The 13,836-nt window shown below is 40.9% G+C and overlaps 1 protein-coding gene across 4 annotated transcripts in view; it reads left to right on the top strand.

Annotated features, from left to right (window-relative positions):
* The window catches only part of SLC44A5 (solute carrier family 44 member 5), a 219,231-nt gene extending 206,953 nt beyond the window's left edge, over nt 1–12,278 (top strand). For 2 of the 4 annotated variants that reach the window (XM_066622821.1, XM_066622823.1), the window contains one exon: nt 9,891–12,278. In XM_066622821.1, coding sequence (XP_066478918.1) covers nt 9,891–9,982 — 92 coding nt within the window. In that variant the 3' untranslated portion in view covers nt 9,983–12,278. Of the gene's footprint in view, nt 1–4,395 lie in introns of all 4 variants that reach the window. The other 2 variants (XM_066622820.1, XM_066622822.1) reach the window with 1 other exon arrangement.
* Nucleotides 12,279–13,836: the final 1,558 nt, after the last annotated feature.

Genomic DNA, 13,836 nt, shown 5'->3' on the forward strand with positions numbered 1-13,836 from the left:
AGGGAACAATTGCTGCTTCTCTTATTGTGCAATTTGCTTAATTGTAATCTTAGCTGCTAGGAAATTCTGAAGTGCATCAACATCAGATGTGGCTTCATTAGTTCAGCTAGTGAAATAGCTGGAACTGCTGGTCTTCAGGGAATAACTGTTCCCTAATAATTACTAACAGGTTTCTTCTGGGAGCTCTGTAGTTTCATCCTGTACAGTGGCACTTCACTTGGATGAATTTTGATGTTATATGTTCCTACTAATAATATCCTTGCACTTTTAGTAGGCTCAACACCATTAAATTAATTTAAAATGCTATGTGTCAACCTCTACAGTTATAATTCTATAGTTTCTCTATATCTCTATATTTATATTTCTTAAGAAGACTGAAAATACAGCATACTTTCAAACGTATTTATTAGTCTTGGCTCAGATGTTAATTTGTGGGTTTAAACTCAGCCAGGATGCCAGAACATATTGTCAGGTTCAATATTCAGCCCTGGATTTTTTGATGCCAATATAAAAATAGAAGTGCCTTTGAGCATATGTAGAATGATTTCACCACTGCTATAACTATAACCACACCACAAATGTCTAGAATTTTTGCTGTATCATTTAAATGAGGATAAATTCTTTATCCATCCAGTTATTTTTTCTTCTCTATTCATCTTTGAGTTTCTCTGCAGTATGTATTTCCAGTAGATATTTGTTCTTCTCTTGCTGACCTGGTATCAAAGCAACCATAATACCGATTGACCAAAAACCCAACCTGTTGATGTCAACACTTAATTAGGAACATTTGTGTGGATCAGACTTTGTTTATGCTCAAAACACAATGATATAATTCTCATTTTAGAAATTGGACCTAGATGCAGGGTCTTTTTTCATTCCGTGTAACTGAGAAGGGGTTTGAGTTATTCTCTTACACATCTACTCCAATAACAGCACAATCTTATGCATCTCGTCAGAATAAGTCCCATTTTGTTCAATGGTGCTTATCTCCAAGATAACACATATAGAATCACAGGGCCCAATCCTATGGGCCCTTTCCCCTGGTGCAGGGGTCGGCAACCTTAAACACTCAAAGAGCCATTTGGACCAGTTTTCCGGAGGGAAAAAAACCTCAGGAGCCACAAAACCCTTTTGACATCTAAAATGAAGATAATACTGCATATATAGTTTTTTTTTACCTTTATGCTCTTATAGGTCCCATTTTTATAATGTAGCCCCCTCTTGTAGCTTTTAGTTAGTTTTGTCATACATTCTTGTCCTGTGTTTTCAGACGCCTGGTCCTCTATGGTATTTTGCCTGATTCCAAGGCCATTCTCTGCCTGGAGAATTATGCCCACTTTAAGCAAATTAGCTCCCCTTCTTTCCCCCAACAAATGACCCTGGTTCTGCCCTGTAGTCCTGCTGGACCCCACCTCCAGGGTAGCTCGCCTGTTCAACCTGCAGAAGTCCTCTCTCCTGCCAGCAGCCTCCCACCACTACAGCAGCCCCTTGGTCCTCAGCAGGTCTTGGGCACAGCAGCCACATTTCAAACGCCAGTGTCTCCAGCAGTTAGTCACAAAGTCAGTCAGAGTATCCAGGGCAGAGTCCAAAGTCAATAAGCCAAGTCACAGTCCAAGATCAGATTCCAAAGTAAATCAGTCAGAGTGTCCAAGTCAATAAGACAAGTCAGTCTCCTCTCCAACCTGCACTCCTTCTCCAACCCACACCCCCTTCCTGCCTCAGGTGCTCCTTATATCCCTGAGGGCCCTATTGCCTTCAAGTGGCTGCAGCTGTGCAGCACACTCTGCTGGATGCCCAGGCCTTACCCTTAAAGGGGCCACTGCTGACACCACATCTACCTCCTCACCAGATCTTCCAGGATTCCAATACATATGGCGGTTATGACATCTGCTTATCTTACATGGATACTAAAGAACTCCCCCCACCTTCCAGAGGCACCCTGCTGGAAGGAAAAAAGGACACAGACTCCAGAGATGGGGAAGAGAAGGGGGGGGGCAGCCACAGGCCAGCTTCTGCCCTGCCTGCCTGCCCTCCCTCACTCAGGCTGCAACCCTCTCCACACTATCCTGGGAGTAAGCACCATTGGCTACAATGGGACTTCTGAGCAGACAAGTTGGTTGGAGCTCTCAGGTTGCAGTCCTCTCCACACTTTCCTGGGAGGAAGCCTCACTGACTACTTGTGAGTAGACCTGCATAGAAGGGGGCTGAGGCTGTAGCCCTCCACACCTTCCTGGGAGGAAGCCTCACTGACTACAGCAGGGCTTACTTGTGAGTAGACCTGCACAGGATGAGGCTGAGGCTACAGCCCTCCACACCTTCCTGGGAGTAGCCCAGGGACTACATCGGGGCTTACTCTTGAACAGACCTGTGCGGGCCCCCTCTCACCCATCCTTGCACTTGGCCTTGAGCAGGCTCCAAGGCTGCCATCCCAGGCACCCTTTCCTGGGAGTAAGCTTCATCTGCTGTAATGGGGCTTACTACTGAGTAGACACACAGGATGTCTCCTCTGCTGTGGAGGAAAAGCCTCTCCTTGCACTGAGTGGGGACCTTCTTAAGGAAAGGCGGGCTGCAAGGGCTTGCAATGGCTGAGGGCAGCTCAGGATTGGCTGGTGGTCAGCCAGTGAAGGGCCCTGAGCCATTCCAACAGAAAAAGCCAGGAGCCTGCTGGATGCTGATTGGCTGAGCCTGCTGGAGAGTTGGGTAAGGGAAAAACAGGGAGCTTAAGCCTGCAGAGCAGGCAAAATTGAAAAGGGAAACCAATGAGGGGCAGGTGGGGGTGAAGGGAGAGGAGGGCAGTGAGCTCAGGGGGCAGAGGGAAGCAGCCTGCCCTCCCAACACAGGTGCCTTCTGTTAACCCCTTTGCCACTTTCACCTGGAGGAGCTGCAGCAGACAGCTGAAAGAGCCACATGCGGCTCTAGAGCAGCTGCCCTGGTGGAACTAGCATTCCACTGTGTAGCATTAGCATTCAAATTTATACCAAGCAGCCTCCTGTAGAGCCTCTGGAGGCTTCAGGTTTATCCACAAAAAATCTGGGGATAAATAGGCTCAACCTGCATTCCTAAACACTTCTCTGACATATTTGTATGATACTCACAATAACGAGCCAATATAGAGCCTTGAAATTTTCAAATCTAAACCAAGTTTTCAGCACATCCCAATTTCAGTTATCTTTCTTCAAAATAAAGCAGGTTCGCTTCTGACATGAACTTACTAATGAGAGCACAATCAGTGCTGAACTGATGATGTCCAAGAGTTTTAATTTTTAAACATTTAAACTTATTTTGGAATATGTTGCAAATCAGGGCTCTCCGTCACCAGCTGGCTGTCTAGAGGCAATTTCTGGGCTAAGCATCTTGTTAATGACAGTGCTATTTTAAAATTTCTATGGGAAGCAAATCTTGTCGATTGCACAGCTTGTATTGTCTCCTGCTGTACATTTCAACAGCACAGTGCTCATTTTATTCATTTTTTTAACATTTATATCCTGTCTTTCTTGCATCACAAATGTGCTGCATGGTATTGGGCAGGAACACTATGAAGGTTTTGTTTCCAGCCTTTTATTTTTACAAGGCAATACAATTTAACAACAATGAATCTCAAAAGTGCATTTCTGAAATTCTGAGATTGCATAATCTAAACTCTTTTATTCTATATGTTCCACCTCTTCCTTCCTCCCCCCCCCCCCCCACAGCAAAGCATAATTCTGGAATAGAGGCTTGAGATCATTGTAATCCTCTTCCCAATGCACTTTCGGTGTATAGTCCATTAGGACTTCTGTGTGAAGTCAATTGACTTGAATGCCAGTGGTACCTTTTGAAAAGTCCCATTCATGCCATATAGTCTGTATAGAAGCATTTCTTAGTGTGTATGTCTTCCATTTCCCTGAGCAATTACAATTTCTAGATATCGGCAGTCTGACCCCTTGTGGCAAGTACAAAAAACAGACTAAGCACCAGCAATTGTGTTACTCCCTTTCATGCACCACGTACCATCCATAGGAACAGAGTATTGTAGTGTGTTTTCATAAAGGCTCATTAGTCTGCTACTATAACATGAATGTCAAGACCCTAAAGGACCAGCTCCATTGAAAAGAGGTCCTCTTGTGTTGGGGGTGTGACTACCAAGCACAGCTTTACTACCAGACTGAAAAGTAATCACTCTGAACATGTTGCACAATGTTCCAATGTGATTGAGCAGTGGCTCTGGCCCACCTCATATTCATATTAACATGGGGACATTAGTGCTGTTGTGGCATCTTGCAATGACACAATCCTAAAGCTCAGTTCTAACGTTGATTCTTCCACTCTCTTTGCATCTCTCTCCTTTGTTTTCATTTGTGTGTGGCTGCATGGCTGCTTGCTGCTTTGATGCCTTTTTGCCTTCTCCATATTCAGGTGAAGACTTGGAAAGGAATGATGGATCTACAGCAAAACCCTACTACATGTCAGCTAGTCTACACCGAATTCTGGGGAAGAAGGAACTGAGTCCTAAGAAGTTAATGGGATAATGCTAAAATAACAATAATTACAAGTGGTGAACATGGCAACAGTGTCAATTAAAGAAAAAATAAGCAGGAAGCATATAATTTAGGCAAACAATTTTCTTAAAAGTATAAATGAAATTTTGGGTTAATGAATGGTTTGCTTTTGCTTTGTACTATCTAAAAAATGAGCAAATGGGCAACATTTAAAATAAGTCATTTAACAGCTGTGAGACAAGGCCACATTATAGTTTTTTAGAGTGCCTATGAAAAAAAAGTGTAAATGTGAAGCTTTTTTTAATCTTTAGCTCTTAGTGTTTTAATAACTTTTCTAACTTGAGATTTTGCTGTTTGAGACAACAGCCATTTTGATAACTTTTTTTATAGGTGTATATTTGTAAAGGATATTCAGGCAATTTTTGAAAGCACTGCAGTGTATCCTAATTAGCCATAAAAAAAATCGAGACTATAGGTAACCAGCAGGTAGTCCTAAATTTCTAATTATGGTGCTATGGCTGTATTTTTACTGTACATGCTGGTTGACAGATATTTAAACTGTGATTAATATGTATTAACGGTTCCCTATGAAGAAGGGTGCATTGCAATGTCATTCATCTCTGCTACAAATTGTATATGTTAAGCAAACAGACACTAATATCATACTGGGTCAATTCAAATAAGATAATGAAAGAGCATGGATAATTGTTGACATTTTTTAGAATAAGAGTCACGCTCTTAATGATAAACCTGTTAAGTGTTGTGCCAGACAATTCCTCTGAACTTGAAAAAAGTCTAGATCAAGCAGATGCCTCCATTTTTCAGCTATCCCATATGACATTGACATCATTTTTATGTAGTAGGACAACCAGATCCAACCAAGTCTCCCTCCAACAATGCAGCCACACTAGTTTCAGGTCCCAGGGGCCTCCTCAAGGAAAGGGAACATTTGTTCCCTTGCCCTGGTGCAAGCCTCCACTGCCCTGATGGGTCTACTTGGGTCTGTGCGAGCTACTCTGCTGGTGCAAGTTCAAGTTGATGAAGAGCCCAATCCTAACAGGAATGTGCACCCGCTTACCTGGTTTCCACCCTATTCCTCCCACCTACCACCCACCCTCTGCGCTTGGCACCAGGCCATCTCTGGAGGCTTCTCTTATTGGCCTCCTTCTCTGGAGGTTGCTGGTTCACGGTAGTCGTCTGTCTGTGCAGAATGGCAGGTCACACTTTGTGATCATGTTCTGTCCGCACAGAGGTCCAATAGGATTGGACCAAAAAGGATGCATTTTGTCATTACTGGTACTGCTTAATGGTGCCATGACTTTTGTCCTGCATTGCATATAATGTTGTCCCTAACTACAGTACTGAAGGAATTAAAAACTTGAGTACTGTTTTTCCCCGCATTTGGAGGAAGTTCTTTAGAACCACCTGTAAGCCCCTAAAAGCCCCAGTTTGGGTCCTTCTACCATGAAGATGTTTCCCCTTGATGCTAGATCCCATTTGGTTTTTAAAAATTTCAACTAATGAGAGAGAGAGAACTAGATATATGTGGCAGAAGTTGACCTTCTCGTGCACTATTTGTGTGATCTTTTTCATCAGACAAGAAAACTACTTTCATTATCATTTGATAAAACACCTGGTGACTAAATCTCACATCTCAATGTACAGCGGAACACTGTCTCAACCTGATCCATAATGACAAAGTTTTCATTATTTAAACACTGGAAATTAGGAATGCAAAACCTGTTTGTAATGACACAGAAACACTGTATTCTGGCTGGAGTCTTAAGCCACTTACATAAGGTAATGTGACAAACACCCCAATCTTATCAACCCCCCCCCCCCATACAACTGCATCAACGAAGCAGGAACTGCATCTTGGGGGAGGAAAATCATGTAGGTCTCCTTGGGATAAGGGTACTTTCATTCCCTTACCCTGCGGAATGCTTTTCCAATGGGTCGCATCAATTCTGTGCCAGCCATTATGATGGCATGGAATTGAAGTGAGTGAGAGAGAGGGAAGGAACACAACATACTGGCAACAACAACAACAACAACAGTATTTATATACCGCTTTTCAACAGAAAGTTCACAAAGCGGTTTACAGAGAAAATCAAATATCTAATGGCTCCCTGTCCCAACAGGGCTCACAATCTAAAAAGATGCAAAGGAATACCAGCAGACAGCCACTAGAACAGACAGTGCTGGGGTGAGGTGGGCCAGTTACTCTCCCCCTGCTAAATAAAAGAGGAGCACCCACTTGAAAAAGTGCCTCTTACCCTTACCTACTGGCACATGCAAGTGCCACTTGTAACATTCCCCTCCCACACTACCCCCCAGTTCCTCCCATGGAATGCACCAGTCCTTCCCCTCCATGCCCACAACCTGTCCCCACGACTGACTTACTAGCATCTGAGGACCCAGAAAGGCCGCTTGCCATTTCCAGCAGTGGTCTGGTAGCATGCTGTACAATATAAGATTTTGTGACGCAATAGGTTAGGCTGCCCTGCTGGAATGGGAGTTTGGGCTGCACAACCTGATCATGGGAATGGGCTGTTCCTTCAGTGGCACAAAAGGATTCTGTCTGTTTTGTAGGCCAGAATCCAAGGATAAAGGAAAAGACTTCCAAGCTCTACTGCTGGGCAGTTTTTAAGAGTGCTAGTTCAGAATCTTGCAAAAATTTTGTATCCTTTTGTTGCAATTTTAAGAACACTTGCTTGGAAGTCAGTTACGTTGAAATAAAATAAAGGAGACATTTCCATGTAAATGTAATTTGAACTGGGAGGTTTAAATCATCACTGTGTCCCAGGAGATTTGACTAAACCACAGGTCTAAAATAAATTAAAACTATTACTATGCAGACAACTAAAACTGCATATTTCAAGGGTGATGTACTTTCTCATCCGATAAATGAGGTGATCACATTTAGTAAGACTAAGAACTATAATAATAGAAATACAACCTTACCATGGAATTAAAATGGATGTGTTTGTGTGCTTATGTGGTACTGAGCAGCTCCCTCTCTTAGCATATTCATAATTTACATGGTCTATGATCCATTACTGTTCCAAGAGAACTGTTCTATGCTGACCTGGCCCACACCTAGCTGTGGTTGCAGACAACTACCATTAGTGGCCCTAGAAGCAGATGCCCATCCCCATCCCCTTTTTTAAATGCATCTATCCAATTCACAAGAGCCCAGTTGAGCATCACTGTGTGAATGTAGAAAAGCACCAAGTACAATGGATGCTCCTTATCCGTGAGCTTGGCATCCATGGATTTGAGCATCTGCAGATGTAGAGCTCCAGTTCAGAGAGCTCCCAGAAGTGGCTTCTGATCATATCCAGGAGGTGTTCTAAAGCCAGGGAAGGCCCACAACCTATTCTGAGTCCTCCTAGTCTCTGAACACCTCTCAGACATGACAAGAAGTGGCTTCTGTTTGTGTCCCGGAGGCCTTTTGATGATGCTGGGAGGGCAGCGCAACCTCCGGAAGGCCTGGCACAGCCCTCAGGTGAGCATGACACCACGACCCCCCTCCCCTCCAGATTTCAGTATCCACAGACGGTATGGAACTGATCCCCGTGGATACTGAGGGCCCACTACAGGCTGAGTCTCGGTATTTGTGTGGGTTCTGTTCCCAGAACTCACCTGGATGGCAAAAATTGCAGTAAAGCAAATCCATTTAAAAAACAATGTCCCTTTGCTAGGCAATTTAAAAACAGCCTTGCTTGCCTTTGTGACGTAAGACAGAGGCATTAGGCAGACAATTTATCAATCATTCTCCAGGGGCTTAGAAAGGCTTCACTCTGAGCCAGTGACCCCTCCCTTCACCCAGAGTGCAGCTCTGGGAAAGAAAGCAAAGTGATAATCTTTCTTTTTTGTGCTCAGGGGGAAGGGAGGGGTCGCTTGCCTTGGAGTGAAGCTGTTCTAAGCACCTGGAGAGAGAATGATTGATGGATTGTCAGCCGAATGCCCTCTCTTGCATCAATGAGGCTATTGTTAAATGACTGTTTTCCTTTAATTAAAGGGTCCTTCTCATCTCGTTGAGATGAAAATCCATAAATAATTAGGTTCTACCTGTATACATATCCACAATGACAGTGAATGCAGAATACTTCTTATGCATGCAGATCTCTCTTGCAGTACAAACAACACATGGTTAGGTGCATTTCTAGGGATACATGCACCTCACTATGTGCTAGACTCGTCTGCAGGTGCAATTCCTATTGATATCAGTTTGATAATTACTACTGATCTTAAGCAAGATAATTACTACTGATCTTACTACTGAGCAAGATTGCAGCCTCATCCTAAAATATGCAAGCACATAAATGTTTAGGATTGAGTGTGCCAACTGTGGTGCCGGAATATATTCTGAAACATGATATGATGCTGCCAACAAAGTAAGTTGTGCCAGCACAAATATTTAAGGTTAGTTTCAATTCAATTCAAAAACCTTTAATTAAGCATTGTCAGTCAGACAAAAAACAACAACAGACATACAGACAAAGCAAAATGTAAGCAGACTCTCTCCCTAAGAAATAGAATTGTTAGGGTGGGTGGGGAATATGGTTCTGTGTCTAGTTAGAATATCATGCAAAAGCTTAGCCAGTTGGTTTATGACCAGCGTGTCGGTAGAAGCTAGAAGCAAGCATAGGGTTTCATCATCCCGTGCCCATAAAGGGCCATCTGAGGAAAAATTTAAGATCAGTGTGATGTGTCATTGACAAATGGTTTTGATGGCAACTATCTAGAACCATTTAATTAATTACGCAACTGATAAAACTATGAAAATGCAAAGCAATAGCACTGAAATTTGGTTTTCATTCTTTCATCTGAAATATATATATATATGTATGTTAAATTATTGCAAAGAAGAAACTTGAGAGACAAAAATCCTGAATATCTTTCTCAGAAATGAATGAGCATTAATGTACAAACTAGGTAATTTATTTTTTGAAAGACAAATATTTTGAACTTTGATTGATGTGTTTCTTAATCCTTGGGCCAAATCCTGCTGTTTTATTATAATGTTGGCTTTATGCAGAACATGCTTTAACATAAAGCTAAAGCTTGATAAAAATGCACTTCCTCGCTTAGAGAAATTGAGTATTAAGTGGATCATTTTATAATGCGATAAATTTTCAATATGCTTTGATTCTGCACTCAGTAAAGTCAGTAACAAGGTAAATGACTTGACTGATTGAACTGGTGCAGTATCTGGGTAATATAATGACAAAGGGCTGATTATATTATTGCATCTGTGTTTACAGTAAAGTAAAATGCCAAAACATCCAGTATTGAAAATATACTGAAGCTTAAGTTGTTGATGTGCAGAAAAGGGCCAGCAGCTGGCAGTATTGCTTTCATCTTGCATTGGGTTGATCTTTTGTTTTCTGCCGTTCTTCCTCCTAGTGGAAGATTTAGAAAGTCATGATGGCTCTGCTGAAAGACCTTATTACATGAGTAAATCTATGCTGAAGATTCTGAACAAGCAGAAAATGTAAACCAAGAGACAGTAGAAAATGCCCACTGTCCTAACCACACAGTCACATTGGGTTCCATACATTGTTGTCTTCAATACAGTGTTGATTGTCTCCTTTATTTGCGAGTGTTTTATACCAAAGCTATTGTACGTGTGAAGCCATCAAAGTTTGTAATAACATTGTTTTTTAAAATTTCAGCAAAAAGAAAATGGGAGCATTTTTATACAGATAGTCTTTATTCCTTTTCTTTTTTTTCTTTCCATTTTGCCTTTAATTCTTGTTGCTTGGATGTTGTCAAAGAGTATTAAAAAGTTTGCTTTTTCCCTTTTTTAAAGAAAAGATGTGAAATACTTTACTGTGGCAATTTTGCTGTAGGACAGTAAAAAGATTTCAGAAACCAGTGTTAGGATTTCTCGATCAAGAAAGTCAGTAAATGTCCTTTTTGATGTAAATGGTCATAGAATACATAAATGTTTCTTGATTGCATTTTTAAACAATTGTCAGTCTCCTAGCTGTGTACAGCTGTGTGCTCTATGACAAAGTGCCTTACTGGCTGCTATTGGCATTAACTAGCTTATGTTGTGAAGTTTACAAGCACCATTTGAACCACAAAACTTATATTTTGCATAACTTAGCAAGACAAACAGAATTCTCTTTCAGTTTACTTGAAACGTATGAGTACAAAATCAGTGATATTCCCCTCTGCAAAATATTTTCAGTAACCCCATTTTCTTGCTATCACATGCTTCACAGAGAAAACAGTCAAGAATGATATCCTTTAGGAAATTGTGTTTATAGGTTTGGGTTTGGGTTTGTATTTTTGGTTAGCTTTGTCTGAGATTAATGTATCGTGCAAGGAATTATTTTTAATCAGGTCCTTGCTTTCACCTCTTTCAGTTTAGAGGGAATAGCTAGTCATAGATTGGGTAGGTGGGGCTCTGTTCAGCTATTCAATGTGTCCACAGTCAGTGCTGACCCTCTAGTTCTACAGGTGAGAAAGATTCTGCAAAGTTCTGAACAATGTGGTACCCTTGGATTTTTTTCAGGTACTTTCCTCCAAATTTTCTCAAATGTAGACCCTGGGAAATAGGGTTGCCAACTTTTCAGCCAACCTTTGTAGCTGTGCTTTTAACTATGGTTTGATGTGCTGCAATTAGAAGGTGATATCTTCATGCAGTGAAAAGTTTCACCTATGAAGTCCAACAGATCAGACTCCTGATACAATCACAGCTATATCACAGTTGAACAATTGGCATTCCTACAGGGAAGCACTCAGATATGGACCAGCTTTAATATTCAAACTGGATCCCACAGAACCAGTGCCAAGGAGAAGGATTATTACCTCTTTTTTGCTTCATAGATTTTTGCAGAGTATTAATTTTCTGCTTCCACTGGTAGCAAAAAATGTTTTATTCTAACAGGAATGAATGTGATGTGGCCAATGGCAATTAAATCCTGATAGTCCAGACTCCCTAAACAGTTATGTCTACCTTCAACTTTTGCACACAACTACAGTTAATGACTATTGTGATGTGTGAATTGGACTCAATAAAGGTAGTAATCTACCAACAGCACTGCTGTATCTACAGTCTCAGACTATTTGTGTAAATTAAGCCAAATGGGTGAATTTGTGCAACCTGCCATGCAAACTTATGAATATTTAACGCAGAAGTAAGACTCCAGTGGTAAGACTCCAGAAGTAAGACTCCAGTGGACTCCAGTGTCCAGTGGTGTTTTCCTCAAAGAAAATCTGTTTAGGATTGCAACCTTAGCCTGCAAACTTTGAAATTCTTTCATATCCAATTAGTTTTCATTGATAGCCATTGAAGTCAATGACAACCTTGAGTGCACCATTTATTTGGAAGTGGGATAGATAGAAATAACTAAATAACTAAAACTGCAGAACTTTTTAAGTGCTGCATCTGTACACCCTGATCTTAAACACATTTACAGGGTAGCAAGTTCTGTTGACTTCAGTGGAGCATATTTTTAAGACAATGTGCATAAGATCTGGGAGTGAAGATGTTGTTTTGGCTGTGTTAAATTCAGTGCAATATTTATCATTACTCAATAGGATCTGGATGTAATTGTTAAAGTTCATCTTATATGGATTTGCATGGTCATGGAATGGACACACTGATTAACTAGATAGAGAGGACATCTCCATTCACCTGTGTTAAGTTTTTACTGGACTAAGGGCCAAATCCTTTCCAACTTTCCAGCCCTGGTATAGCCGTGCCAATGGGGCGTGCTCTGCATCCTGTGTTGGGAGGGTAGTTATGGAGACCTCCACAAAGTAAGGGAACATTTGTTCCCTCCCTCATTGCAGCTGCATCAGTGCTGGAAAGTTGGATAAGATTGGGTCCCAATCTTATTGGATAAGATTGGGTCCCAAGTCTAGAGAAAGGAGAACAAGGCGATGCAGTTTACAGCAGTATCAATATTTATTGCTTTGTTAACCAGTGTAAGGTGGATGCTCCCTTTTAAAGAGTTTTATTTGTTTACTATTGGGAAGCAATGTTATTTTGTGAAATGTCTTTTAATTTTTCTAACTTTTGATACAGATGATTGCTTCCCTTGTAAAATGTTGGTAATTTGCACTTCATAGTAATAAAACTAAGAACAAAACAGCTTATGTTTTTGAGATAGCTTACTAATAATACTGATATTGCAGTCTGTTTGTGAAAAGGTTCATCAGCATCCCAAACTGGTACTCATAAATTGCATCGTGGCAAATAAAAGAGTTTCATTTTAGTTTAGGTAAAACTAAACTGTTAGTTTCCCCTTGTGCTCACATTTCTTCTTTAAATGTGAATTTAAAGAGTGTCTTTTCTTTTTCTGTGCCCAAACCAAATTAACATGAGCACACGGCCGTCTGAGCTCTAAAACCTTTGTTGCTTCTGCTGTGCAGAAATGTTAGGAACATATTGTTGAAACTATCTTTTCAGAACTAAAATGTTTAGTATTAAACACAATTTGTTGTTACTTATTGTTTTACAGCTCTTGGGGGATTTGTTCTAATAAAGATTTAGATATAAAAAGATGCATTTCTGTTTTATTCCTCTTAGAGTGGATGTCGAATTCTCTAAAGAGGTGTTATCTTCTTTACTTTCACGATAACTTGTTTTGATAGCTGTGCACTGATGAACACAATGATTGATTGATTATTGATTGATTGATAAGTTATCCTTGCTAAGGTTCCACAAGGGGATGGACAATTTTAAAATAGGCTTATGCAAACATTAAAAATTTTTTAGCCTCCATAACTTTACCAGTTACCAAATCACTAGCAAAGCAGACATCAGCTGTGGTTTACATGCTGAAAGACTGAGCATTTTCTTTACTTGCTTAATGAAATGTTTTAAAGTGCTGGCCAGACATTCCTATTGCTCCTTGAAGTGGCACATGGACCATTCTGTTGCTTACTCTTTGAGATAGTTGGGGCTTCTCGTTAACTCATCCAGAGGTGTTCAACCTTGCTCAGACTGGGGGCTGAATGAGATCTTAGTGTACAAATGCTTAGGGATGGGTGATTTGGAGATATAGCCAGTGTATCATAGTCGCTAAAAGACTGTGGTGCAATTACGGTATTTCTCTGGTTTTACTAGTTGGAGTCCCAGCTACTCCCTTGAAGCCTCAGCTGCAATATGGTAATAGTGATGCTTAACTTTTCTGCATTAAGATAATACACAGGAAGTACTTTGCATACTCAAAAAGCACTGTACAATGTTAAATAATATTGGAGCAGAGAAGTGATGGACTGGGAAAGTTAATAACCACCTTCCTCACCGCTTGTACCCTTCATATTACATATTCCCAAAGCAGCTTTTTGGAAGAAAAAGAAGCCACCAAGCCCTGAAGCAAGGGAAAAGTGA

The sequence above is a fragment of the Tiliqua scincoides genome, chromosome 4 (assembly GCF_035046505.1).
Source record: "Tiliqua scincoides isolate rTilSci1 chromosome 4, rTilSci1.hap2, whole genome shotgun sequence".
NCBI classification, from domain to species: domain Eukaryota; kingdom Metazoa; phylum Chordata; class Lepidosauria; order Squamata; family Scincidae; genus Tiliqua; species Tiliqua scincoides.